Here is a 26,538-nt window from a genome sequence, read left to right as displayed (position 1 = left end):
TTTCTAACTGATAAATGTGAAATAAGCTCAGGATGCCACGTTAAATTCCACTTCACAAGCTGATCCCAACAGCTCTGCCTGCCTGCATTCTACAAGCCTCCAGCCTCCAATAAAAACACAGATAGCTAGGCCTCCCCAACCCATCCCCTTCCCCCCATCCCAACCCCAACATTAAGAGCTAGGCCTCCCCAACCTATCCCCTTCCCCCATCCCAACCTCAACATTAAGAGCTAGGCCTCCCCAACCCATCCCCTTCCCCCATCCCAACCCCAACATTAAGAGCTAGGCCTCCCCAACCTATCCCCTTCCCCCATCCCAACCCCAACATTAAGAGCTAGGCCTCCCCAACCCATCCCCTTCCCCCATCCCAACCCCAACATTAAGAGCTAGGCCTCCCCAACCCATCCCCTTCCCCCATCCCAACCCCAACATTAAGAGCTAGGCCTCCCCAACCCATCCCCTTCCCCCATCCCAACCCCAACATTAAGAGCTAGGCCTCCCACCAACCCAATCCCCCCATCCCCAACATTAATAGCTAGGCCTCCCCAACCCATCCCCAACATTAAGAGCTAGGCCTCCCCAACCCAATCCCCTTTCCACAATCCTAACCTCAACATTAAGAGCTAGGCCTCGTGAACCCATACCCTTCCCCCCATCCCCAACATTAAGAGCTAGGCCTCCCCCAACCCAATCCCCTTCCCCCATCCCAACCCCAACATTAAGAGCTAGGCCTCCCACTAACCCAATCCCCTTCCCCAACATAAATAGCTAGGCCTCCCCAACCCAATCCCCTTTCCGCAATCCCAACCTCAACATTAATAGCTAGGCCTCCCCAACCCAATCCCCTTTCCGCAATCCCAACCTCAACATTAAGAGCTAGGTCTCGCGATCCCATCCCCTTCCCCGCCATCCCAACCAACATAAATAGCTAGGACTCCCCAACCCATCCCCTTACCCCCATCCCAACCCCAACATAAATAGCTAGGCCTCCCCCAACCCAATCCCCTTTCCGCAATCTCAACCTCAACATTAAGAGCTAGCCCTCGCGAACTCATCCCCTTCTCCCTTCTCCCCATCCCAACCCCAACATAAATAGATAGACCTTCCCCCAACCCCAACATAAATAGATAGACCTTCCCCCAACCCCAACATAAATAGATAGACCTTCCCCCAACCCCAACATAAATAGATAGACCTTCCCCCAACCCCAACATAAATATCTAGACCTTCCCCCAACCCCAACATAAATATCTAGACCTTCCCCCAACCCCAACATAAATATCTAGACCTTCCCCCCAACCCCAACATAAATATCTAGACCTTCCCCCAACCCCAACATAAATAGATAGACCTGCCCCCAACATAAATATCTAGACCTTCCCCTAACCCCAACATAAATATCTAGACCTTCCCCCAACATAAATATCTAGACCTTCCCCCAACCCCAACATAAATATCTAGACCTGCCCCCAACCCCAACATAAATAGATAGACCTGCCCCCAACCCCAACATAAATAGATAGACCTGCCCCCAACCCCAACATAAATAGATAGACCTGCCCCCAACCCCAACATAAATAGATAGACCTTCCCCCAACCCCAACATAAATAGATAGACCTTCCCCCAACCCCAACATAAATAGATAGACCTTCCCCCAACCCCAACATAAATAGATAGACCTTCCCCCAACCCCAACATAAATAGATAGACCTGCCCCCAACCCCAACATAAATAGAGACCTGCCCCCAACCACAACATAAATAGAGACCTGCCCCCAACCCCAACATGGCTTGCTAACGTATTCACCCCCCTTGGCATTTTTCCTATTTTGTTGCATTATAACCTGGAATTAAATTTGATTTTTGGGGGGTTTGTATCATTTGATTTACACAACATGCCTACCACTTTGAAGATGCTAAATATTCTGCAAGTCTCTTGGGGTATGTCTCTACAAGCTTGGCACATCTAGCCACTGGGATTTTGCCCATTCTTCAAGGTAAAACTTCTCCAGCTCCTTCAAATTGGATGGGTTCCACTTGTGTACAGCAATCTTTAAGTCATACCACATATTCTTAATTGGATTTAGGCCACTCCAAGACATTTAAATGTCTTAAACTACTCAAGTGTTGCTTTAGCAGTATGCTTAGGGTCATTGTCCTGTTGGAAAGGTGAACCTCTGTCCCAGTCTCAAATCTCTGCAAGACTGAAACAGGTTTCCTTCAAAAATGTCCCTGTATTTAGTGCTATCCATCATTCCTTCAATTCTGACCTGTTTCCCAGTACCTGCCAATGAAAAACATCCCCACAACATGATGCTGCCACCACCATGCTTTACTGTGGGAATGGTGTTCTCTGGGTGATGCGAGGTGTTGGGTTTGCGCCAGACATAGCGTTTTCCTTGATGGCCAAAAAGCTCAATTTTAGTCTCATTTGACCAGAGTAACTTCTTCCATATCTTTGGGGAGTCTCCCACATGCCTTTTGGCGAACAGCTAACGTGTTCTTTCAGCAATGGCTTTTTTTCTGGCCACTCTTCAGTAAAGCCCAGCTCTGTGGAGTGTACGGCTTAAAGTGGTCCTATGGACAGATATGCCAATATCCACTGTGGAGTTTTGCAGCTCCTTCAGGGTTATCATTGGTCTCTTTGTTGCTTCTCTGATTAATCCCCTCCTTGCCTTGTCTGTGAGTTTTGGTGGGTGGCCCTCTCTTGGCAGGTTTGTTGTGGTGCCATATTCCTTCAATTTTTTAATAATGGATTTAATGGTGCTCTGTGGGATGTTCAAAGTTTCTCATATTTTTTTTATAACCCAACCCTGATCTGTACTTCTCCACAACTTTGTCCCTGACCTGTTTGGAGAGCTTCTTGGTCTTCATAGTGCCGCTTGCTTGGTGGTCTTGCTTGGTGGTGCCGCTTGCTTGGTGGTGCCGCTTGCTTGGTGGTGCCGCTTGCTTGGTGGTGCCGCTTGCTTGGTGGTGCCGCTTGCTTGGTGGTGCCGCTTGCTTGGTGGTGCCGCTTGCTTGGTGGTGCCGCTTGCTTGGTGGTGCCGCTTGCTTGGTGGTGCCGCTTGCATAGTGGTGTTGTAGACTCTTTCAGAACAGGTGTATATATACACTGAGATCATGTGACAGATCATGTGACAGATCATGTGACAGATCATGTGACACTTAAATTGCACACAGGGGGACTTTATTTAACTAATTGAAGGTAATTGGTTGCACCAGATCTTATTTAGGGGCTTCAAAGGGGGTGAATAAATATGCATGAACTACTTTTCCGTTTTTGTTTTTTGAAACAAGTAATTTTTTACATTTCACTTCACCAATTTGGACTATTTTGTGTATGTCCATTACATGAAATCCAAATAAAAATATATTTAACTTACAGGTTGTAATGTAACAAAAATAGGAAAAACGCCAAGGGGATGAATAGTTTTCCAAGGCACTGTAAATTGCTAGGCCTACCCCCCAACCCCAACATAAATAGCCTTATGGTCCCTGGTCAGACCTAGCACACTGCATAGGAATAGGGTACCGTTGTGGACGCAGCTTCAGCCTCCCAACACAGCAGGTCCCAGGAAAACACTTCCTGGAGAATGTTCGCCGACCGATGCGTCGGCTGAGGTATACCCAGCCAGTCAGCCTGTCCACACACATCCCTCATTTTGGGAGAGCAATCAGTTCCGTCTTGACTCACACTTTGTGCTCAGTCATCATTCCCAGCCTCTGGGCTGCTTTCAGATCTCCTTGCTAGGTCTGGCATGGCACCCTATTCCCTATGCAGGCCCTGGTCAAAGGCAGTGCACTATATAGGGAATAGGGTGCCATTTCAACCAGCACTGAGCTGGGGATGTCTGACATCCTATAACCATTCTCCCTCCTCAATCCCTCCAGACAGAGGGAATTTATACAGTAAGACATAGGGTGGCGCCCGCATAGGGAATAAGGTGCCATTTGGGATGCATCCCTACACTACCTCTAGGTACCCCTGTTCCCCCTCTACTCTTCTCTCTCCTCATCCTCTTTTATCCTCACAACAAACAGGACAGACAGAGACAAACAGACAGACAGACAGACAGACAGACAGACAGACAGACAGACAGACAGCGAGACAGACAGAGACAGACAGAGACAGACAGACAGACAGACAGACAGACAGACAGACAGACAGACAGACAGACAGACAGACAGACAGACAGAGACAGACAGACAGACAGACAGACAGACAGACAGACAGAGGCAGACAGAGACAGACAGAAGCAGACAGAGGCAGACAGAGACAGACAGAGGCAGACAGACAGAGGCAGACAGAGACAGACAGAGGCAGACAGACAGAGGCAGACAGAGACAGACAGTGAGACAGACAGAGCAGAAAATGTATTGACTCTGGGAATGAGAGGAGGACGAGGAGGAGAAGGAGGGGAGGATTTAACATTTCTTAAAACCTATTTCCTGTCAACACTGGTGGTTGAATATTTAATGAGTGTGGAGGTGGCGAGGCAGAGGAAGCTGATGAGGCTCAGGAGAGATGAGATGGTATATGCTGCCAGGCTGGCTGAAAAGGGTTTTCACACCGACAGACCGCCCAGAGATGAGTGATGAGATGGATCGTTCTACAGCCCCTCTTCCTCTCTTCACACATTCTGTAACCCAAGCACACCTCGCACCACCTACCCCCTGACTACAACCTCAGACAGCAACACAGGGACAGACGGTCACTAAAACTGAACCCTTTAAAACCATCTAGTTGTATTATAACTCTCTGGGTGATGAACTCCCTCTGAAACCATCTAGTTGTATTATAAGTCTCTGGGTGATGAACTCCCTCTGAAACCATCTAGTTGTATTATAACTCTCTGGGTGATGAACTCCCTCTGAAATCATCTAGTTGTATTATAACTCTCTGGGTGATGAACTCCCTCTGAAATCATCTAGTTGTATTATAACTCTCTGGGTGATGAACTCCCTCTGAAAACATCTAGTTGTATTATAACTCTCTGGGTGATGAACTCCCTCTGAAAACATCTAGTTGTATTAGTAAGTTCTCTTGTTTGACAATAGCCTGGCCGTTCACCATGAGCTTTTCCTCCAGATTCTGCTCAATGTGATGCTTGTCTAGAGAAAATAAGTAATCCTCCACTCTGTCTGAATACCCTGTCTGAATACACTGTCTGAATACCCTGTCTGAATACCCTGTCTGAGTACACTGTCTGAATACCGTCTGAGTACACTGTCTGAATACCCTGTCTGAGTACCCTGTCTGAATACCCTGTCTGAGTACCCTGTCTGAATACCCTGTCTGAGTACCCTGTCTGAATACCCTGTCTGAGTACACTGTCTGAATACCCTGCCTGAGTACCCTGTCTGAGTACCTTGTCTGAATAACCTGTCTGAGTACCCTGTCTGAGTACCCTGTCTGAATACCCTGTCTGAGTACCCTGTCTGAGTACCCTGTCTGAATACCCCATCTGAGTACCCTGTCTGAGTACCCTGTCTGAGTACCCTGTCTGAGTACCCTGTCTGAGTACCCTGCCTGAATACCCTGTCTGAATACCCTGTCTGAGTACCCTGTCTGAATACCCTGTCTGAATACCCTGTCTGAGTACACTGTCTGAATACCCTGTCTGAGTACCCTGTCTGAATACCCTGTTTGAATACCCTGTCTGAGTACACTGTCTGAATACCCTGTCTGAGTACCCTGTCTGAATACCCTGTCTGAATACCCTGTCTGAGTACCCTGTCTGGATACCCTGTCTGAATACCCTGTCTGAATACCCTGTCTGAGTACCCTGTCTGGATACCCTGTCTGAATACCCTGTCTGGATACCCTGTCTGAATACCCTGTCTGAATACCCTGTCTGAATACTGTGTCTGCATCTGAAATGCCACCCTATTCACTATATAGTGCACTACTATTGAACAAAGCCCTATGAGCCCTGTGTAAAAGTAGTACACTACTATTGAACAAAGCCCTACGAGCCCTGTGTAAAAGTAGTGCACTACTATTGAACAAAGCCCTACGAGCCCTGTGTAAAAGTAGTGCACTACTATTGAACAAAGCCCTACGAGCCCTGTGTAAAAGTAGTACACTACTATTGAACAAAGCCCTATGAGCCCTGTGTAAAAGTAGTACACTACTATTGAACAAAGCCCTACGAGCCCTGTGTAAAAGTAGTGCACTACTATTGAACAAAGCCCTACGAGCCCTGTGTAAAAGTAGTGCACTACTATTGAACAAAGCCCTACGAGGCCTGTGTAAAAGTAGTGCACTATCAGATTTGAACTGAACTAAACGAGCGTCATCATTGTCAGAACAGTCTTGATAAAGCGTTCTGTAACACCCTTGAAGTGGGAACGTGGTAATGGAATCTTGATCCAGGACATGATTTTCCCTGCTATATAACTGAACTCAGCAGAGGACTGGGGGAGAATATTTATTTTTAAAACAAGACTGCAAGACCATAGACCCCTAGCGCCTTTGTAAAAACACATTAACGAGATTTCTCGCCTGAGTCAAACTATTAACCTTGTGGATAACAACAACAAAAACGGTTAGGAAAACAGAGGCCTAATTTGAAAGGCAAACACACAGCGTAGGGAAGAGGAGAGAAAAGACCAGTGGTGATTGGACCAAGCACAGTAAAGACCAGTGGTGATTGGACCAAGCACAGTAAAGACCAGTGGTGATTGGACCAAGCACAGTAAAGACCAGTGGTGATTGGACCAAGCACAGTAAAGACCAGTGGTGATTGGACCAAACACAGTAAAGACCAGTGGTGATTGGACCAAACACAGTAAAGACCAGTGGTGATTGGACCAAACACAGTAAAGACCAGTGGCGATTGGACCAAACACAGTAAAGACCAGAGGTCATTGGACCAAACACAGTAAAGACCAGTGGTGATTGGACCAAACACAGTAAAGACCAGTGGTGATTGGACCAAACACAGTAAAGACCAGTGGTGATTGGACCAAACACAGTAAAGACCAGTGGTGATTGGACCAAACACAGTAAAGACCAGTGGCGATTGGACCAAACACAGTAAAGACCAGTGGTGATTGGACCAAACACAGTAAAGACCAGTGGTGATTGGACCAAACACAGTAAAGACCAGTGGTGATTGGACCAAACACAGTAAAGACCAGTGGTGATTGGACCAAACACAGTAAAGACCAGTGGTGATTGGACCAAACACAGTAAAGACCAGAGGTCATTGGACCAAACACAGTAAAGACCAGTGGTGATTGGACCAAACACAGTAAAGACCAGTGGTGATTGGACCAAACACAGTAAAGACCAGTGGTGATTGGACCAAACACAGTAAAGACCAGTGGTGATTGGACCAAACACAGTAAAGACCAGTGGTGATTGGACCAAACACAGTAAAGACCAGTGGTGATTGGACCAAACACAGTAAAGACCAGTGGTCATTGGACCAAACACAGTAAAGACCAGTGGTGATTGGACCAAACACAGTAAAGACCAGTGGTGATTGGACCAAACACAGTAAAGACCAGTGGTGATTGGACCAAACACAGTAAAGACCAGTGGTGATTGGACCAAACACAGTAAAGACCAGTGGCGATTGGACCAAACACAGTAAAGACCAGTGGTGATTGGACCAAACACAGTAAAGACCAGTGGTGATTGGACCAAACACAGTAAAGACCAGTGGCGATTGGACCAAACACAGTAAAGACCAGTGGCGATTGGACCAAACACAGTAAAGACCAGTGGTGATTGGACCAAACACAGTAAAGACCAGAGGTCATTGGACCAAACACAGTAAAGACCAGTGGTGATTGGACCAAACACAGTAAAGACCAGTGGTGATTGGACCAAACACAGTAAAGACCAGTGGTGATTGGACCAAACACAGTAAAGACCAGAGGTCATTGGACCAAACACAGTAAAGACCAGTGGTGATTGGACCAAGCACAGTAAAGACCAGTGGTGATTGGACCAAACACAGTAAAGACCAGTGGTGATTGGACCAAACACAGTAAAGACCAGTGGTGATTGGACCAAACACAGTAAAGACCAGTGGTGATTGGACCAAACACAGTAAAGACCAGTGGTGATTGGACCAAACACGTTCCAACAGCCAGAAAAGACGGCAGCACATTCTCTCTGTTCACGGCTCAGAGAGACAGACAGGAAGGAGAATAAAAGGCCAAAACCAACAGGAATTCAGCAAATAACAAATTTGTTCCCAAGTATTCCAGGTATTCCCACAGATAAAGAAAGAGACGTCATCGTGTCTCAATGTCATCATGAACGGAATTATGGTTATGGGAACTGTGTGACTGTTTCAAGTAGTAGCTATGTGTGTGTGTGTGTGTGTGTGACTGTTTCAAGTAGTAGCTATGTGTGTGTGTGTGTGTGTGTGTGACTGTTTCAAGTAGTAGCTATGTGTGTGTGTGTGTGTGTGTGTGTGTGTGTGTGTGTGTGACTGTTTCAAGTAGTAGGTATGTGTGTGTGTGTGTGTGTGTGTGTGTGTGTGTGTGTGTGACTGTTTCAAGTAGTAGGTATGTGTGTGTGTGTGTGTGACTGTTTCAAGTCGTAGCTGTGTGTGTGTGTGTGTGACTGTTTCAAGTCGTAGCTGTGTGTGTGTGTGACTGTTTCAAGTAGTTGCTATGTGTGTGTGTGTGTGACTTTTTCAAGTAGTAGCTATGTGCGTGTGTGTGTGTGTGTGTGTGTGTGTGTGTGTATGTGTGTGTGTGTGTGACTGTTTCAAGTAGTAGATATGTGTGTGTGTGTGTGTGTGTGTGTGTGTGTGTGTGTGTGTGTGTGTGTGACTGTTTCAAGTAGTTGCTATGTGTGTGTGTGTGTGAATGTTTCAAGTAGTAGCTATGTGTGTGTGTGTGTGTGTGTGTGTGTGTGTGTGTGTGTGTGTGTGTGTGTGTGTGTGTGTGACTGTTTCAAGTAGTAGCTATGTGTGTGTGTGTGTGACTGTTTCATGTAGTAGCTATGTGTGTGTGTGTGTGTGTGTGACTGTTTCAAGTAGTAGATGTGTATGTGTGTGTGTGTGTGTGTGTGTGACTGTTTCAAGTAGTAGGTATGTGTGTGTGTGTGACTGTTTCAAGTAGTAGCTATGTGTGTGTGTGTGTGTGTGTGTGTGTGTGTGTGTGACTGTTTCATGTAGTAGCTATGTGTGTGTGTGTGTGTGACTGTTTCAAGTCGTAGCTATGTGTGTGTGTGTGTGTGTGTGTGTGTGTGTGTGACTGTTTCAAGTAGTAGCTATGTGTGTGTGTGTGTGTGTGTGATTGTTTCAAGTAGTAGCTATGTGTATGTGTGTGTGTGTGTGTGTGTGTGTGTGTGTGTGTGTGTGTGTGTGTGTGTGTGTGTGTGTGACTGTTTCATGTAGTAGCTATGCGTGTGTGTGAATGTTTCAAGTAGTAGCTATGTGTGTGTGTGTGTGTGTGACTGTTTCAAGTAGTAGCTATGTGTGTGTGTGAATGTTTCAAGTAGTAGCTATGTGTGTGTGTGTGTGTGTGTGTGTGTGTGTGTGACTGTTTCATGTAGTAGCTATGCGTGTGTGTGTGTGACTGTTTCAAGTAGTAGGTATGTGTGTGTGTGTGTGTGTGTGTGTGTGTGTGTGTGTGTGTGTGTGTGTGTGTGTGTGACTGTTTAAAGTAGTAGCTATGTGTGTGTGTGTGTGACTGTTTCATGTAGTAGATGTGTGTGTGTGTGTGTGTGTGTGTGTGTGTGTGTGTGTGTGTGTGTGTGTGTGTGTGTGTGTGTGTGTGTGTGTGTGTGTGTGTGTGACTGTTTCAAGTAGTAGCTATGTGTGTGTGTGTGTGTGTGTGTGACTGTTTCAAGTAGTAGCTATGTGTGTGTGTGTGTGTGTGACTGTTTAAAGTAGTAGCTATGTGTGTGTGTGTGTGTGTGTGTGTGTGTGTGTGTGTGTGTGTGTGTGTGTGTGTGTGTGTGACTGTTTCAAGTAGTCTCTTCTCAGTGAATTTAGCTGCAGTCAGTCTGCCTGTAGGTGGTGGCAGTCGGCCACAGGGGAGTGGGGGTATAGGGGGCTGAGGGAGTGTGTGTGTGTCCCTGGCGGGGGGTAGGGGGCTGAGGGAGTGTGTGTGTGTGTGTGTTTGTGTGTCCATGGGGAATAGTGCTGGGCAGCTGGGAGCTCTCTGCTCTGACAACATCCCTTCACACCCACACACACACACACACTCTCCTGGCCTCCACTGGCAGCTGAGGCCCCTGAGGACCGGTTAGCTGTGGGCCACAGATGACCCTGACTGGCTCTCATACAGCAGGTCTGAGGCCCCTGGGGACCGGTTAGCTGTGGGCCACAGATGACCCTGACTGGCTCTCATACAGCAGGTCTGAGGCCCTATTCCCTTTGTAGAGCACTACGTTTGCCCAGGGTCCAAAGGGCTTATGGTGTCATTTTGGACCCATCCCAGGACAGACAGACAGACAGGCAGAGAGACAGACAGACAGACAGACAGACAGGCAGAGAGACAGACAGGCAGAGACAGACAGACAGACAGACAGACAGACAGACAGACAGACAGACAGACAGACAGACAGACAGACAGACAGACAGACAGACAGACAGACAGACAGGCAGACAGACAGGCAGAGAGACAGACAGGCAGACAGACAGACAGACAGACAGACAGACAGACAGACAGACAGACAGACAGACAGACAGACAGACAGACAGACAGACAGAATACATTATGGAAACAATTTTGTCATTTTACTTTATTTAACCAGGATACTCCACTCAGTAATAATTGCCACTGTTTTCCAGGGTATCATCATCAACAATCAGTCTCCTCTGTTTTTCCCTAGAGGCAGTGAAGGCCGTAAGAAGGTGTAGAGAGGAGAGAGACACGAGTCTAAAAATGTATTTCAGAGAAGAGGTCACCATTGTTGAGATGAATCACAGCTGACAATAATCAGGACCCTGGAATGAGCCCTGCAGCATCTCCTCTGATCAGCCATATTACTGCCATATTACCATACCCTACCCTAGCTCCTAACCCTAAACGATACCCTAGCTCCTAACCCTAACCCCTAACCCTAACCCTAACCCATACCCTAGCTCCTAACCCTACCCTAGCTCCTAACCCTAACCCCTACCCTACCCTAGCTCCTAACCCTAACCCATACCCTAGCTCCTAACCCTAAACCCTACCCTAGCTCCTAACCCTAACCCTAAACCCTACCCTAGCTACTAACCCTAAACCTTACCCTAGCTCCTAACCCTACCCTAGCTCCTAACTCTAACCCTAACCCCTACCCTACCCTAGCTCCTAACCCTAACCCATACCCTAGCTCCTAACCCTAAACCCTACCCTAGCTCCTAACCCTAACCCTAAACACTACCCTAGCTACTAACCCTAAACCTTACCCTGGCCCCTACCCTAGCTCCTAACCCTAAACCCTACCCTACCCTAGCTCCAAACCCCAACCCTAAACCATACCCTAGCTCCTAACCCTAAACCATACCCTAGCTCCTAACCCTAAACCTTACCCTAGCTCATAACCCTAACCCCTATCCCTACCCTAGCTCCTAACCCTAAACCTTACCCTAGCTCATAACCCTAACCCTAAACCCTACCCGAGCTCCTAACCCTAAACCTTACCCTAGCTCCAAACCCTAATCCTAAACCCTACCCTAGCTCCAAACCCTAACCCTAAAACCTACCCTAGCTCCGAACCCTAACCCTAACCCTTACCCTAGCTACTAACCCTAAACCTTACCCTAGCCCCTACCCTAGCTCCTAACCCTAAACCCTACCCTACCCTAGCTCCAAACCCTAACCCTAAACCATACCCTAGCTCCTAACCATAACCCCTACCCTAGCTACTAACCCTAAATCCTACCCTACCCTAGCTCCAAACCCTAACCCTAAACCATACCCTAGCTCCTAACCCTAAACCATACCCTAGCTCCAAACACTAAAACTTACCCAAGCTCATAACCCTAAACGATACCCTACCCTAGCTCCAAACCCCAACCCTAAACCATACCCTAGCTCCTAACCCTAAACCATACCCTAGCTCCTAACCCTAAACCTTACCCTAGCTCATAACCCTAACCCCTATTCCTACCCTAGCTCCTAACCCTAAACCTTACCCTAGCTCATAACCCTAACCCTAAACCCTACCTGAGTTCCTAACCCTAAACCTTACCCTAGCTCCAAACCCTAATCCTAAACCCTACCCTAGCTCCAAACCCTAACCCTAAAACCTACCCTAGCTCCGAACCCTAACCCTAACCCCTACCCTAGCTACTAACCCTAAACCTTACCCTAGCCCCTACCCTAGCTCCTAACCCTAAACCCTACCCTACCCTAGCTCCAAACCCTAACCCTATACCATACCCTAGCTCCTAACCCTAACCCCTACCCTAGCTACTAACCCTAAATCCTACCCTACCCTAGCTCCAAAAACCCTAAACCATACCCTAAACACTAAAACTTACCCTAGCTCATAACCCTAACCCCTATCCCTACCCAGCTCCTAACACTAAAACTTACCCTAGCTCATAACCCTAACCCTAAACCCTACCCTAGCTCCTAACCCCAAACCTTACCCTAGCTCCAAACCCTAATACTAAACCCTACCCTAGGTCCAAACCCTAACCCTAAAACATACCCTAGCTCCTAACCCTAATCACTACCCTAGCTCCTAACCCTAAATTCTACCCTAGCTCCAAACCCTAACCCTAACCCTTACCCTAGCTCCAAACCCTAAACCTTACCCTAGCTCCTAACCCTAACCCTAAACCTTACCCTAGCTCCTAACCCTAACCCTAAACATTACCCTAGCTCCTAACCCTAACCCTAAAGCTTACCCTAGCTCCAAACCCTAAACCTTGAACTAGCTCCCAACCCTAACCCTAAACCTTACCCGAGCTCCTAACCCTAAACCTTACCCGAGCTCCTAACCCTACCCTCTAACCCCAACCCTAACCCTAAACCTTACCCTAGCTCCTAACCCTAACCCTTACCCTAGCTCCAAACCCTAAACTTTGAACTAGATCCTAACCCTAAACCCTACCCTACCCTAGCTCCTAACCCTAACCCCTACCCTAGCTCCTAACCCTAAACCATACCCTACCCTAGCTCCTAACCCTAACCCAACCCCAAACCTTACTCTAGCTCCTAAACCTAATTTAAACCTTAACCCTAAACCCCCTAAACTAACAAAATGTCCCCAGTTGGTAAATGTTTTGTTGGTTTACTATTCTAGTGGGGACTTCCAGTCTTCAAGTCTAGATCAACACGTCCACCTGCACACCGAGGGAGGGTGTGCAGGTGGACGTGTTGGTGTGGCTGCTGCTCTGTGTGTGTTCACTGTCTGTGTGTGTGTGTGTGTGTGTGTGTGTGCATGTGTGTGTGTGTGTGTGTGTGTGTGTGTGCGTGTGTGTGTGTGCGTGTGTGTGTGTGTGTGTGCGTGTGTGTGTGTGTGTGTGTGTGTACCTGAGAGATGTCCATGACAGCATCACAGCTGAGAGGTCGCGCAGAGGTCAGGTCGTTGAACCCCAGCAGGGTAGAGATGATCCCGTTCTGGTCAATTCGTCTGATCATAGTCCCGTCCACAAAGAACAGCACTCCGTACTTATCCACTGTGATACCTGGTGGAGAGATGAGGGGTGGAGGGATGGAGGGGGGGGAGGGAGGGAGGGAAGGAGGGAGGGATAGGGGATGGAGGGATGGGGTGGAGGGAGGGATGGAGGGGTGGAGGGAGGGAGGGATGGAGGGATGGAGATACAGAGGGAGGGATGGAGGGGTGGAGGGAGGGAGGGAGGGGGAGGGAGAGAGGGGGATGGAGGGAGGGAGGGAGGGATGGATGGAGGGGGTGGAGGGGGATGGAGGAAGGGAGGGATGGAGTGAAGGAGGGAGGGAGGGGGATGGAGGGATGGGGGATGGAAGGAGAGAGGGATGGAGGGATGGAGGGAGGGATGGAGGTATGAAGGGATGGAGGTATGGAGGTATGAGGGATGGAGGTATGAGGGATGGAGGTATGAGGGATGAGGGATGGAGGTATGAGGGATGAAGGGATGGAGGTATGGAGGGATGAGGGATGGAGGTATGAGGGATGGAGGGATGGAGGGATGAGGGATGGAGGTATGGAGGGATGAGGGATGGAGGTATGAGGGATGGAGGTATGAGGTATGAGGGATGGAGGTATGGAGGTATGAGGGATGGAGGTATGGAGGGATGGAGGTATGAGGGATGGAGGTATGAGGTATGAGGGATGGAGGTATGAGGGATAGAGGTATGGAGGTATGAGGGATGGAGGAATGAGGGATGGAGGTATGAGGTATGAGGGATGGAGGTATGAGGGATGGAGGTATGGAGGGATGGAGGTATAAGGTATGAGGGATGGAGGTATGAGGGATGGAGGAATGGAGGTATGGAGGTATGGATGGATGGAGGTATGGAGGTATGAGAAATGGAAGTATGAGGTATAAGAGATGGATGTATGAGGGATGGAGGTATTGAGGGATGGAGGTATGAAGGATGGAGGTATGGAGGGATGAGGGATGGAGGTATGAGGGATGGATGTATGGAGGTATGAGGGATGGAGGTATGGAGGGAAGGTGGTATGAGGTATGAGGGATGGAGGTATGGAGGGATGGAGGTATGGAGGGATGGAGGTATGGAGGGATGGAGGTATGAGGGATGGAGGTATGAGGGATGGAGGTATGAGGGATGTATATATGGAGGGATGGAGGTATGAGCGATGGAGGGATGAGGTATGGAGGTATGAGGGATGGAGGTATGAGGTATAAGAGATGGAGGTATGAGGGATGGAGGTATGGAGGGATGGAGGTATTAGGGATGGAGGTATGGAGGGATGAGAGATGGATGTATGAGGGATGGATGCATGAGGGATGGTATGAGGGATGGAGGTATGTAGGGATGGAGGTATGGAGGTATGGAGGTATGAAGGATGGAGGTATGGAGAGATGAAGGTATGGAGGGATGGAGGTATGGAGGGATGAGAGATGGAGGTATGAGGGATGGAGGTATGAGGGATGGAGGTATGAGGGACGGAGGTATGTAGGGATGGAAGTATGGAGGTATGAGGGATGGAGGTATGGAGGGATGAAGGTATGGAGGGATGGAGGTATGAGGGATGGAGGTATGGAGGGATGGAGGTATGAGGTATGAGGGATGGAGGTATGAGGGATGGAGGTATGAGGTATGAGGGATGGAGGTATGAGGGATGGAGGTATGAGGGATGGAGGTATGGAAGTATGAGGGATGGAGGAATGAGGGATGGAGGTATGAGGTATGAGGGATGGAGGTATGAGGGATGGAGGTATGGAGGGATGGAGGTATAAGGTATGAGGGATGGAGGTATGAGGGATGGAGGAATGGATGTATGGAGGTATGGATGGATGGAGGTATGGAGGTATGAGAAATGGAGGTATGAGGTATAAGAGATGGATGTATGAGGGATGGAGGTATTGAGGGATGGAGGTATGAAGGATGGAGGTATGGAGGGATGAGGGATGGAGGTATGAGGGATGGATGTATGGAGGTATGAGGGATGGAGGTATGGAGGGAAGGTGGTATGAGGTATGAGTGATGGAGGTATGGAGGGATGGAGGTATGGAGGGATGGAGGATGAGGTATGAGGGATGGTATGAGGGATGGAGGTATGAGGGATGTATATATGGAGGGATGGAGGTATGAGTGATGGAGGGATGAGGTATGGCGGTATGGAGGGATGAGAGATGGAGGTATGAGGGATGGAGGTATGAGGGATGGAGGTATGAGAGATGGAGGTATATAGGGATGGAGGTATGGAGGTATGAGGGATGGAGGTATGGAGGGATGAAGGTATGGAGGGATGGAGGTATGAGGGATGGAGGTATGGAGGGATGGAGGTATGAGGTATGAGGGATGGAGGTATGAGGGATGTAGGTATGGAGGGATGAGGGATGGAGGTATGGGGGATGGAGGTATGAGGTACGAGGGATGGAGGTATGAGGGATGGAGGTATGAGGTTTGAGGGATGGAGGTATGAGGGATGTAGGTATGGAGGGATGTGGGATGAGGGATGGAGGTATGAGGGATGGAGGTATGAGGTATGAGGGATGGAGGTATGGAGGGATGGAGGAATGAGGGATGAGGGATGGAGGTATGAGGTATGGGGGATGGAGGTATGGAGGGATGGAAATATGAGGTATGAGGAATGGAGGTATGAGGGATGGAGGCATGAGGGATGGAGGTATGGATGGATGAGGGATGGAGTGATGAGGGATGGAGGTATGGAGGGATGGAAATATGAGGGATGAGGGATGGAGGTATGAGGGATGGAGGCATGGAGGTATGGAATTATGAGGGATGGAGGTATGAGGGATGGAGGTATGGAGGGATGGAGGGATGAGGGATGGAGTGATGAGGGATGGAGGTATGGAGGAATGGAGGGATGGAGGGATGGAGGTATAAGGGATGAGGGACGGAGGGATGGGACATTGTCAGCTCTAAGTGCATCTCGACTGGTAGTATAACACAATACATCAATATACTAACACAATACATCAATATACTAACACAATACATCAATATACTAACACAATACATCAATATACTAACACAATACATCAATATACTAACACAATACATCAATATACTAACACAATACATCAATATACTAACACAATACATCAATATACTAACACAATACATCAATATACTAACACAATACATCAATATACTAACACAGTACATCAATATACTAACACAATACATCAATATACTAACACAATACATCAATATACTAACACAATACATCAATATACTAACACAATACATCAATATACTAACACAATACATCAATATACTAACACAATACATGTGTTTTAATTACAGTTGTTGGTACACTGGTAGTATAACACAATACAGTCAGACTGCTATAGGCCAGACTGTATTAGCTGCTATAGGTCAGACTGCATTAGTTGCTATAGGTCAGACTGCATTGGCTGCTATAGGTCAGACTGTATTAGTTGCTATAGGTCAGACTGTATAGGCTGCTATAGGTCAGACTGTATTAGCTGCTATAGGTCAGACTGCTACAGGTCAGACTGCTATAGGTCAGACTGCTACAGGTCAGACTGTATTAGCTGCTATAGGTCAGACTGTATTAGTTGCTATAGGTCAGACAGTATTAGTTGCTATAGGTCAGACTGCATTGGCTGCTATAGGTCAGACTGCTATAGGTCAGACTGTATTAGCTGCTATAGGTCAGACTGTATTAGCTGCTATAGGTCAGACTGCTACAGGTCAGACTGCTATAGGTCAGACTGCTACAGGTCAGACTGCTATAGGTCAGACTGTATTGACTGCTATAGGTCAGACTGCTATAGGTCAGACTGCTACAGGTCAGACTGCTATAGGTCAGACTGTATTGACTGCTATAGGTCAGACTGCTATAGGTCAGACTGTATTGACTGCTATAGGTCAGACTGTATTGGCTACTATAGGTCAGACTGTATTGGCTGCTATATGTCCGACTTTATTGGCTGCTACAGGTCAGGCTGCTATTGGTCAGACTGCTATAGGTCAGGCTGCTATAGGTCAGACTGTATTGGCTGCTATAGGTCAGACTGCTATAGGTCAGACTGTATTGACTGCTATAGGTCAGACTGTATTGACTGCTATAGGTCAGACTGTATTGACTGCTATAGGTCAGACTGTATTAGTTCCTATAGGTCAGACTGTGTTGGCTGCTATAGGTCAGACTGTATTGGCCGTGCTTCTACACCTGCATTGGTATGATTGCTATAGGTCAGACTGTATTGACTGCTATAGGCCAGACTGTATTGGCTGCTATAGGTCAGACTGTATTAGTTCCTATAGGTCAGACTGCTATAGGCCAGACTGTATTGCCTGCTATAGGTCAGACTGTGTTGGCTGCTATAGGTCAGACTGCTATAGGTCAGACTGTATTGACTGCTATAGGTCAGACTGCTATAGGTCAGACTGTATTAGCTGCTATAGGTCAGACTGTATTGACTGCTATAGGTCAGACTGTATTGGCTGCTATAGGTCAGACTGTATTAGTTCCTATAGGTCAGACTGCTATAGGCCAGACTGTATTGCCTGCTATAGGTCAGACTGTGTTGGCTGCTATACGTCAGACTGCTATAGGTCAGACTGTATTGCCTTCTTTAGGTCAGACTGTATTAGTTCCTATAGGTCAGATTTCTATAGGTCAGACTGTATTGGCTGCTATAGGTCAGACTGTATTAGTTCCTATAGGTCAGATTGCTATAGGTCAGACTGTATTGACTGCTATAGGTCAGACTGTATTGGCTGCTATAGGTCAGACTGTATTGACTGCTATAGGTCAGACTGTATTAGCTGCTATAGGTCAGACTGCTATAGGTCAGACTGTATTGCATTCTTTAGGTCAGACTGTATTAGTTCCTATAGGTCAGATTTCTATAGGTCAGACTGTATTGGCTGCTATAGGTCAGACTGAATTAGTTCCTATAGGTCAGATTGCTATAGGTCAGACTGTATTGACTGCTATAGGTCAGACTGTATTGGCTGCTATAGGTCAGACTGTATTAGTTCCTATAGGTCAGACTGCTATAGGCCAGACTGTATTGCCTGCTATAGGTCAGACTGTGTTGGCTGCTATAGGTCAGACTGCTATAGGTCAGACTGTATTGGCTGCTATAGGTCAGACTGCTATAGGTCAGACTGTATTGACTGCTATAGGTCAGACTGTATTGGCTGCTATAGGTCAGGCTGCTATAGGTCAGACTGTATTGACTGCTATAGGTCAGACTGTATTGACTGCTATAGGTCAGACTGTATTAGTTCCTATAGGTCAGACTGCTATAGGCCAGACTGTATTGCCTGCTATAGGTCAGACTGTGTTGGCTGCTATAGGTCAGACTACTATAGGTCAGACTGTATTGCCTTCTTTAGGTCAGACTGTATTAGTTCCTATAGGTCAGATTTCTATAGGTCAGACTGTATTGGCTGCTATAGGTCAGACTGTATTAGTTCCTATAGGTCAGGTTGCTATAGGTCAGACTGTATTGACTGCTATAGGTCAGACTGTATTGGCTGCTATAGGTCAGACTGTATTGACTGCTATAGGTCAGACTGTATTAGTTCCTATAGGTCAGATTTCTATAGGTCAGACTGTATTGGCTGCTATAGGTCAGACTGTATTAGTTCCTATAGGTCAGATTGCTATAGGTCAGACTGTATTGACTGCTATAGGTCAGACTGTATTGGCTGCTATAGGTCAGACTGTATTAGTTCCTATAGGTCAGACTGCTATAGGCCAGACTGTATTGCCTGCTATAGGTCAGACTGCTATAGGTCAGACTGTATTGGCTGCTATAGGTCAGACTGTATTGGCTGCTATAGGTCAGACTGTATTGGCTGCTATAGGTCAGACTGTATTGGCTGCTATAGGTCAGACTGTGTTGACTGCTATAGGTCAGACTGTATTGGCTGCTATAGGTCAGACTGTATTGGCTGCTATAGGTCAGACTGTGTTTACTGCTATAGGTCAGACTGTATTGACTGCTATAGGTCAGACTGTAATGGCTGCTATAGGTCAGACTGTATTGGCTGCTATAGGTCAGACTGTATTGGCTGCTATAGGTCAGACTGCTATAGGTCAGACTGCTATAGGTCAGACTGCTATAGGTCAGACTGCTATAGGTCAGACTGCTATAGGTCAGACTGCTACGGGTCAGACTGTAATGGCTGCTATAAGCAGACATGGAGGTCCTGGTGGGGGGGGGAGGCTCTCAGGCTTACAAACACACACAAACACACACACACACAAACACACATACACAAACACACAAATACACACACACAAACACAAACACATAAACAAGCACACACACAAAAACACAAACACACACACAAACACACACACACACACATACACAATCACACACACACACACATACACATCACACAAACACACAACACACACACAAACACACACACACACACACACACACACAAATACACACACACACAACCACACAAACACACAAATACACACACACACACACAAACACACACACACACCACACAACCACACAACCACACAAACACACAAAACACACACACAATCACACAAACACACAAATACACACACACACAAATACACACACACACAACCACACAAACACACACAAACACACAAACACACACACACACACATTCACATACTCCTCAGCGCTTCCTGATTCTCCACTATTTTACAAGGTTCAAAGAGGGCTGTGTGTTTTGTAGGCCTGAGAGAGAGAACATTTTATCCAATATAATCCAATGTGTCAAACATGAAGTGTATTGATCTGGTCTTTTCCAGTTACAGTATGTTCCCAGGCAGCTACCCCTCTAACCCATCAGTAACCCTGAACTAGCAGTAACCTCACACTGAAGCTATGTTCCCAGTCAGCTACCCCTCTAACCCATCAGTAACCCTGAACTAGCAGTAACCTCACACTGAAGTCTACCCAATCAGCTACCCCATCAGTAACCCTGAACTAGCAGTAAGCTCACACTGAAGCTATGTTCCCAGTCAGCTACCCCATCAGTAACCCTGAACTAGCAGTAACCTCACACGTAAGTCTACCCAACCAGATTAGTAGTGTCAGAGCGTAAGGGAAACAGCCACATGATATGATCTTTCAACAGTCCTTTTTTTCGTGTTCCAATATACGCACCTCCCAAAATGCACCTGTTATGTTAGGTACAACCTGAAATGTTATGTCCATACCTCGTGGGTTGGTGAGCGTGGCCTCCACAGCCTTGCCCCCATCTCCACATCGTGTCTCGTCGTAGGGCAGACACTGGTCTCCAGTCCCAGCTACCAGCTCCAGGTTCCTGGCAACATCTTTTATGGCGCTCAGAGACTTCACCTTGAACACCTTCCTAGTGCTGGTGTCTGACAGGTAAACAGCCCCAGACACAGGACTACTGGCCAGGTAGTACTTATGGGCCGGGCTGTTACTGGAGAGAGGAGACAGAAAAGAGAAGAGCGTCAGTCAATCTGGGAGGGATACAATGCCATTACTATAACTACTACCTAATGCCTTTAATATAACTACTACCTAATGCCAATACTATAACTACTACCTAATGCCTTTAATATAACTACTACCTTTAATATAACTACTACCTTTAATATAACTACTACCTTTAATATAACTACTACCTTTAATATAACTACTACCTTTAATATAACTACTACCTTTAATATAACTACTACCTTTACTATAACTACTACCTTTAATATAACTACTACCTTTAATATAACTACTACCTTTAATATAACTACTACCTTTAACATAACTACTACCTTTAATATAACTACTACCTTTAATATAACTACTACCTTTAATATAACTACTACCTTTAATATAACTACTACCTTTAACATAACTACTACCTTTAATATAACTACTACCTTTAATATAACTACTACCTTTACTATAACTACTACCTTTACTATAACTACTACCTTTAATATAACTACTACCTTTAATATAACTACTACCTTCAATATAACTACTACCTTTAATATAACTACTACCTTTACTATAACTACTATCTTTCATATAACTACTACCTTTAATATAACTACTACCTTTACTATAACTACTAGGAGGACAGGACAGATAGGAGGTAACATATAGGAGGTAACAGATAGGAGGTAACACAGGACAGATAGGAGGTAACAGAGGACAGATAGGAGGTAACAGATAGGAGGTAACACAGGACAGATAGGAGGTAACAGATAGGAGGTAACACAGGACAGATAGGAGGTAACAGAGGACAGATAGGAGGTAACAGATAGGAGGTAACACAGGACAGATAGGAGGTAACAGATAGGAGGTAACACAGGACAGATAGGAGGTAACAGATAGGAGGTAACACAGGACAGATAGGAGGTAACAGATAGGAGGTAACACAGGACAGATAGGAGGTAACAGGTAGGAGGTAACATATAGGAGGTAACATATAGGAGGTAACACAGGACAGATAGGAGGTAACAGATAGGAGATAACAGATAGGAGGTAACACAGGACAGATAGGAGGTAACAGATAGGAGGTAACAGATGACAGATAGGAGGTAACAGATAGGAGGTAACATATGACAGATAGGAGGTAACAGATAGGAGGGTAACATTAAGGCGGGAACATATGACAGATAGGAGGTAATATATATGAGGTAACGGATAGGAGGTAACAGATGGGAGGCAACAGATAGGGGGTAACATATAGGAGGCAACAGATGACAGATAGGAGGTAACATATATGAGGTAACATATGACAGATAGGAGGTAACAGATAACAGATAGGAGGCAACAGATAGGAGGCAACAGATAGGAGGTAACAGATAGGAGGTAACAGATAGGAGGTAACACAGCACAGATAGGAGGTAACAGATAGGAGGTAACACAGGACAGATAGGAGGTAACAGAGGACAGATAAGAGGTAACAGAGGACAGATAGGAGGCAACAGATAGGAGGTAACAGATAGGAGGTAACACAGGACAGATAGGAGGTAACATTTGGGACACACACACTGAATAAACAACGGAGTTGAACGGCTATCCAAACACACTATGCCCACTTCAACACTGAAGACAGAGCAGCTACACTACTCCATTAAACACAACTGAGTGTGTGTGTGTGTATGTGTGTGTGTGTGTGTGTGTGTGTGTGTGTGTGTGTGTGTGTGTGTGTGTGTGTGTGTGTGTGTGTGTGTGTGTGTGTGTGTGTGTGTGTGTGTGTGTCATCTATTAACCAGCGACAGAGTAATCCTTTATTCACATAGGGGGGAGGTAGGGGATTTGAAAGCCTGACAAAATGTGGCCAATCAGAGTCTCCCCTGCAGCTAGAAGGAAACCAGGTACCTGCTGAAAGTGCCAATTGGAAAGTTACTGACAGAGAACTCACAGTGGTGAGGCTATTAAAGACATGAAGTGTCTCAACCGGCACCCTCTACCCCTACCCCTACCCCTACACTATCCTATCCCTACTCTACCCCTACCCCTACACTATCCTATCCCTAATCTACCCCTACCCCTACACTATCCTATCCCTAATCTACCCCTACCCCTACACTATCCTATCCCTAATCTACCCCTACCCCTACACTATCCTATCCCTACTCTACCCCTACCCCTACACTATCCTATCCCTAATCTACCCCTAACCCTACACTTTCCTATCCCTACTCTACCCCTACAGTATCCTACCCCTACTCTACCCTACCCCTACACAATCCTATCCCTAATATACCCTATACCCCTACACTATCCTATGCCTACTCTACCCTACACTATCCTATCCCTACTCTACCCCTACCCCTACACTACCCTATCCCTACTCTACCCCTACCTTTACATTATCCTATCCCTAATCTACCCCTACCTTTACCCTACACTATCCTATCCCTACTCTACCCTCTACCCTACCCCTACACTATCCTATCCCTAACTACTACCTTTACCTATAACTATCCTATCCCTACTATAACCCCTACCTTTACACTATCCTATCCCTACCTTTACCCCTATAACTATCCTATCCCTCAATCTACCCCTAACCCTACACTTTAATATCCCTACTCTACCCCTACCCCTAAACTATCCTATCCCTAATCTACCCCTAACCCTACACTATCCTATCCCTAATCTACCCTAACCCTACACTATCCTATCCCTACAGGACAGATACACTATCCTATCCCTACTAGGACCCCTACCACTACAGTATCCTACCCCTACTCTACCCTACCCCTACACAGATAGGATCCCTACTCTAGGAGGACAGATACAGGTATCAGATCCCTACTCAGATAGGAGGTAACAGATACCCTACAGGATCAGATAGGACTCTAACCCCTACCCCTACACTATCCTATCCCTACTCTACCCCTACCAGGACATTATAGGATCCCTAATCTACCCCTAACCACCCCTACCCTACACTAATCAGATATCCCTAACACAGGACACCCTAGGAGGTAACAGATCCTAGGTCCCTACAGGACAGATACCCCTACACTAGGAGGTCCCTAGGAGGTAACCCCTACCCCTAACACATCCTATCCCTAACTCTACCCCTACACATCCTATCCCTACTCTAACACAGGATCAGATAGGACTCTAACAGATAGGAGGTAACAGATGACAGATCCCTACTCTACCCTCTACCCTACACCATCAGATAGGAGGTACCCTCTACCCTACCCTACCCCTACACTATCCTACATATGACCCTACCCCTACACTATCCTATCCCTAGGTAACCCTACCCCTACACTATCCTATCCCTACTCTACCCATAACACTATCCTATCCCTACTCTACCCCTACCCCTACACTGATCCTATCCCTAATCTAGGTACCCCACACTATCAGATAGGAGGCACCCCTACCCCTAAGGCTATCAGATCCCTCCTAACCCCTACAGGTATCAGATAGGAGGTACCCCTACACACAGATAGGAGGTAACACCCTAGGAGGTACACAATCCTATCCCTAGGTAACAGAGGACCCCTAACACTATCCTATCCCAGATAGGACCCAACACATAGGAGGTCCCAGATACCCCTACCCCTACAGGATCAGATAGGACTCTAACATTTGGGACCCTACACATCCTGATCCCTAAACACCCCTAGTCCTGAACCCCTACCCTACACATCCTATCCCTACTCTACACTGAACCAGAGCAGCTACACTATCCATTAAACACCCCACACTATCCTATCCCTGTCTACCCCTACCCCTACACTATCCTATCCCTACTCTACCCCTACACTATCCTATCCCTACTCTACCCCTGTCCCCTACACTATCCTATCCCTACTCTACCCCTACACTATCCTATCCCTACTCTACCCTCTACCCTACACCATCCTATCCCTACTCTACCCTTACCCTTCCCTCCCTACACTATCCTGAAACCCTGACCCCAAAATATCCAATCAGAGTCCCTAGCTAGAAGGAAACCAGGTACCTATCCTGAAAGTCCCTGGAAAGTCTACCCCTGACCCTCACAGTGGTGATCCTATCCCTAAAGACTCTGAAGTGTCCCTACCCCCCACTATCCTATCCCTACTCCCCTACCCATACACTATCCTATCCCTACTCTACCCCTACCCCTACACTATCCTATCCCTACTCTACCCCTACACTATCCTATCCCTACTCTACCCCTACACTATCCTATCCCTAATCTACCCCTACCCCTACACTATCCTATCCCTACTCTACCCCTACCCCTACACTATCCTATCCCTACTCTACCCCTACCCCTACACTATCCTATCCCTAATCTACCCCTAACCCTACACTATCCTATCCCTACTCTACCCCTACACTATCCTATCCCTACTCTACCCCTACCCCTACACTATCCTATCCCTACTCTACCCCTACCCCTACACTATCCTATCCCCCTACCCTCTACCCTACACTATCCTATCCCTACTCTACCCCTACCCCTACACTATCATATCCCTACTCTACCCTACCCCTACACTATCCTATCCCTAATCTACCCCTACCCCTACACTATCCTATCCCTACTCTACACCTACCCTACCCCTACACTATCCTATCCCTACTCTACCCTACCCCCCTACACTATCCTATCCCCCTACCCTCTACCCCTACCCCTACACTATCCTATCCCTACTCTACCCCTACCCCTACACTATCCTATCCCTAATCTACCCCTAACCCTACACTATCCTATCCCTACTCTACACCTACCCCTAAACTATCCTATCCCTAATCTACCCCTAACCCTACACTATCCTATCCCTAATCTACCCCTAACCCTACACTATCCTATCCCTACTCTAACCCTACCCCTACACTATCCTATCCCTACTCTACCCCTACCCTACCCCATCCTATCCCTACTCTAACCCTACCCTACCCCATCCTATCCCTACCAAACCCTACCCCTACCCCATCCTATCCCTATCAAACCCTACCCTACCCCATCCTATCCCTATCTAACCCCATCCTATCCCTACCCCATCCTATCCCTACTCTAACCCTAACCCTACCCCTACCCCATCCTATCCCTACTCTAACCCTACCCCTACCCCATCCTATCCCTAACAAACCCTACCCCTACCCCATCCTATCCCTATCAAACCCTATCCCCCTACCCCATCCTATCCCTACTCAAACCCTAACCCCATCCTATCCCTAACAAACCCTACCCCTACCCCATCCTATCCCTACTCTAACCCTACCCTACCCCATCCTATCCCTACTCTAACCCTACCCCCCTACCCCATCCTATCCCTACCAAACCCTACCCCTCCCCCATCCTATCCCTACCAAACCCTACCCCTACCCCATCCTATCCCTACCAAACCCTACCCTACCCCATCCTATCCCTACCAAACCCTACCCCTACCCCATCCTATCCCTATCAAACCCTACCCCTACCCCATCATATCCCTACCAAACCCTACCCCTACCCCATCCTATCCCTACCAAACCCTACCCCTACCCCATCATATCCCTATCAAAC

The 26,538-nt window shown here is 47.0% G+C and overlaps 1 protein-coding gene across 1 annotated transcript in view; it reads right to left on the bottom strand.

Annotated features, from left to right (window-relative positions):
* Window positions 1-26,538, bottom strand: part of tenm4 (teneurin transmembrane protein 4) — a 718,236-nt gene that overhangs the window by 112,413 nt on the left and 579,285 nt on the right. Inside the window, 2 exon segments of the mRNA XM_042296535.1 lie at window positions 13,447-13,601; window positions 20,747-20,979. Of these exon segments, the coding sequence (XP_042152469.1) occupies window positions 13,447-13,601; window positions 20,747-20,979 (388 nt within the window).

The sequence above is a fragment of the Oncorhynchus tshawytscha genome, linkage group LG13 (assembly GCF_018296145.1).
Source record: "Oncorhynchus tshawytscha isolate Ot180627B linkage group LG13, Otsh_v2.0, whole genome shotgun sequence".
NCBI lineage: Eukaryota > Metazoa > Chordata > Actinopteri > Salmoniformes > Salmonidae > Oncorhynchus > Oncorhynchus tshawytscha.
This window is presented reverse-complemented; position numbering and strand designations above follow the sequence as displayed.